This window comes from Euphorbia lathyris, chromosome 10, assembly GCF_963576675.1.
Source record: "Euphorbia lathyris chromosome 10, ddEupLath1.1, whole genome shotgun sequence".
Taxonomy (NCBI): Eukaryota; Viridiplantae; Streptophyta; class Magnoliopsida; order Malpighiales; family Euphorbiaceae; genus Euphorbia; species Euphorbia lathyris.
In genome coordinates this window covers 21,159,019-21,162,109 of record NC_088919.1, presented here as the reverse complement: position 1 = coordinate 21,162,109, position 3,091 = coordinate 21,159,019, and the positions used below count along the sequence as shown (strand labels likewise).

Genomic DNA, 3,091 nt, shown 5'->3' with positions numbered 1-3,091 from the left:
TTTTCAGTATTATCAAACATTACTTTAATATATAAATTTTCTTTCTATTAAAGATATATAACTTAAGCCATTTGATAGCTCTAAACATTGAAACCAATCTTAATAATTTAAAATATTATATGTTTAAAACCATATCTTGAATTGATAACATGAAAGCATTTACTACATGTCAATAATGTTACTAGTTTATTTGAAAACATGGCATGTTAGTTTATTATAAATAGAAGGCAAGACAAGGCAGGAAAATGTATGATATAGAGATAAAAGAAAATGGGAGAAATGAAAGGAGAGATAGTAGCAGAGGTTGAACTGAAATCAGGTCCACATGCGTTTTTCAAGTTCTGGAAGGAAGAAGCACATAACACCCCTAACCATACTTCTTCACATATTAAAGCTGTTAAAATTCATCATGGTGATGGCAAGACTCCTGGTTCCATTAAAATCTGGGACTACACCATAGGTACTCTTTTTATGCATAACTCTTCATTCATATTCACGCTTTCATTTTTTACATTAATTACTCCTTTACTAACAATTTCCTTACACTGATTCTTCTGGATATTCCATCAAAAGCACCTCATTATATTTTGGCGTAATCAGAATGATCCTGATACGTTTTAGCTTTTATATAGGCCTAATGCATCTCTGCCCCTATACTTATATATAAAATTCAACTGTTGCTTTATATTTTGAAAACGTTATTCACTCTTGAATTTATTTAAAATTATTAATGATTCCTATAATCCATGTGGTAGCGTAAAAAGATATTTTGGCGAGTTGAAATTTGTACACTTCAAACGTGTCATTGGAAGCAAGTTTAAAGGCAAACATGTCACTTTTAAAAGGTTTAAGTAAGTTCAAGAAGGTAAATAAAAAGTTTTCAAAATATAAGTGGGAAGTAATTGAATCTTATGGATAAATATAAATAGGTAAAAATGTAATAAGCTTTTTATTTATATAAATTTAATCGAATGATCATAGGACCAGCTCCTAGGGCGACCTAGGACCTCATAAAATAGGAGGGCATCCAATCCAAAAATTATATCAACACAATAATTATTTAAATCACAATTCTTAAAAAATATATCTATTATTATGTAACTTAACTTAATATAAATCATTCAATTATCCTTGTGTTTCCGAAAAAGATCAAATTACAAACCACATAGCTTCTAACTGATTGGTTTAGTGTAAATTGTCCAGAAGATTGATTCGGGATTAATGGATCTTATTTTTGATAAACTAAATGCAGACGGAAAAAAGGAGGTGTTTAAAGAGATGATAGAAGTGGAAGAGGAGAAGAAGATGGTAAAGCTAACAGGTCTGGAAGGGGATGTGTTCAAGCTATATAAGGTTTATAATGGAATATGGCATATCATACCTAAAGGAGATGGTTACGTTGCCAAAATAACAATTGAATATGAGAAACTCAATCCTGAATTTCCTGCTCCTCACAAATACTTGGATATGGTCGCCAATTTTACTAAGGATATCGATGCTGGCCTTGTCAATGCTTCTGCTTCTGTTTCTGCTTGATATATTATAATTGGGTTTGGTGTGTATAATAATTGAAGAGCTACAAGCTCCTTTAATGTAATATGCGAGTTTGATATATATGTCAATCATATGTGGTGTTGTTTATGTATAAATAATGTTTTTAATTTGCATCACTTTCACTTTCTTCTTTTCTATCAACACAATTTGATACATCACTGTCTGTCTTTCAAATGCCAAATCACATGGTTTCTATTTTTAACTTTTGTGTAAGAGTATAATTCTCTGTGTTTGATATTGATATGAAATGTAGTATTTATACAGAATACAGTTCACTCTGTAGTGAACAACTATAGTCAATAACTGAACCTATATTCTAGGCTAGAGATACGTAACAGAATGATACAGATAAATAATAACTAAATACATAGTCTAATACACCCCCGTAGTCGAAGGGTTCGGAGGGCGAACATTGAGACTATTGCGAAAATCTTCAAATAGTGTTGAGGGAAGGCCTTTGGTGAAGATGTCAGCGATTTGATAGCGTGAGGACACGTGGAGGACACGGACTTCTCCTTTTGCAACGCGTTCTCGGACAAAGTGAATGTCCATTTCAACATGCTTAGTGCGGTGATGCTGAATCGGGTTGCCTGTGAGATACACGGCGCTGATATTGTCACAGTACACTATTGAAGATTTCTGAATCGGACAGCCAAGTTCTAAAAGCAGATTACGTATCCAGCACGTTTCTGACACGACGTTGGCAACGCCGCGATATTCGGCCTCTGCGCTGGATCGGGACAGTGTTGGCTGTCGTTTTGCGGACCAAGAGATTAGATTATCCCCTAAGAAGACACAGTAGCCTGATGTTGATCGGCGAGTGTCGGGACAGCCTGCCCAATCGGCATCTGTGTAGGAGACCAATTGACTAGGAGATGATGCTAGAATTGTGAGGCCAAAGTCAAGAGTGCCCTGAACATACCTGAGGATGCGTTTAAGAGCAGCCATATGTGTTGTTTTCGGGTTGTGCATGAACAAGCATATCTGTTGAACTGCATATGAAATATCAGGTCGGGTAAGAGTGAGATATTGAAGAGCACCAGCCAATCTTCTGTATTCGGTAGGGTCATGGTAAGCAGAACCAGAAGAGATACTGAGCTTTTGTTTGGTGTCAACTGGAGTGGTGGCCGGATTGCATGAGCTGAGTCCTGATTTTGCAATTATTTCAGAAGCATACTTCCGTTGAGATAGGAATAGAGAACCATGAGAGTGAGTTACTGATATACCCAAAAAATAGTTCAGAGGGCCCAAATCTTTCATTGCAAATTCGGAGCTCAATTGTGACATTACTGAAGCCTGAAGTGTGTCAGATGAGGTAATTAGCACTATATCGTCGACATACAGAAGTATGTATGCCGTATCAGAACCTTGTCTGTAGACAAATAATGAGATGTCAGAGATGCTATTAGAGAAACCGATTTTTATGACAAAATTAGCAAACCGCTGATACCATGCCCGAGGTGCCTGCTTGAGCCCGTATAATGATTTCTGTAGCAGACAGACATGATCCGGATATCTGGAATCCCGAAATCCTAGC

At 36.1% G+C, this 3,091-nt stretch overlaps 1 protein-coding gene across 1 annotated transcript; it reads left to right on the top strand.

Moving 5' to 3' along the window:
- Window positions 1-251: 251 nt before the first annotated feature.
- Window positions 252-1,667, top strand: LOC136208409 (MLP-like protein 328). Its single transcript, XM_065999270.1, has 2 exons — window positions 252-460; window positions 1,253-1,667. Exons 1-2 carry the CDS (start codon window positions 271-273, stop codon window positions 1,534-1,536), a joined length of 474 nt encoding a protein of 157 aa, XP_065855342.1. The 5' UTR covers window positions 252-270; the 3' UTR covers window positions 1,537-1,667.
- Window positions 1,668-3,091: the final 1,424 nt, after the last annotated feature.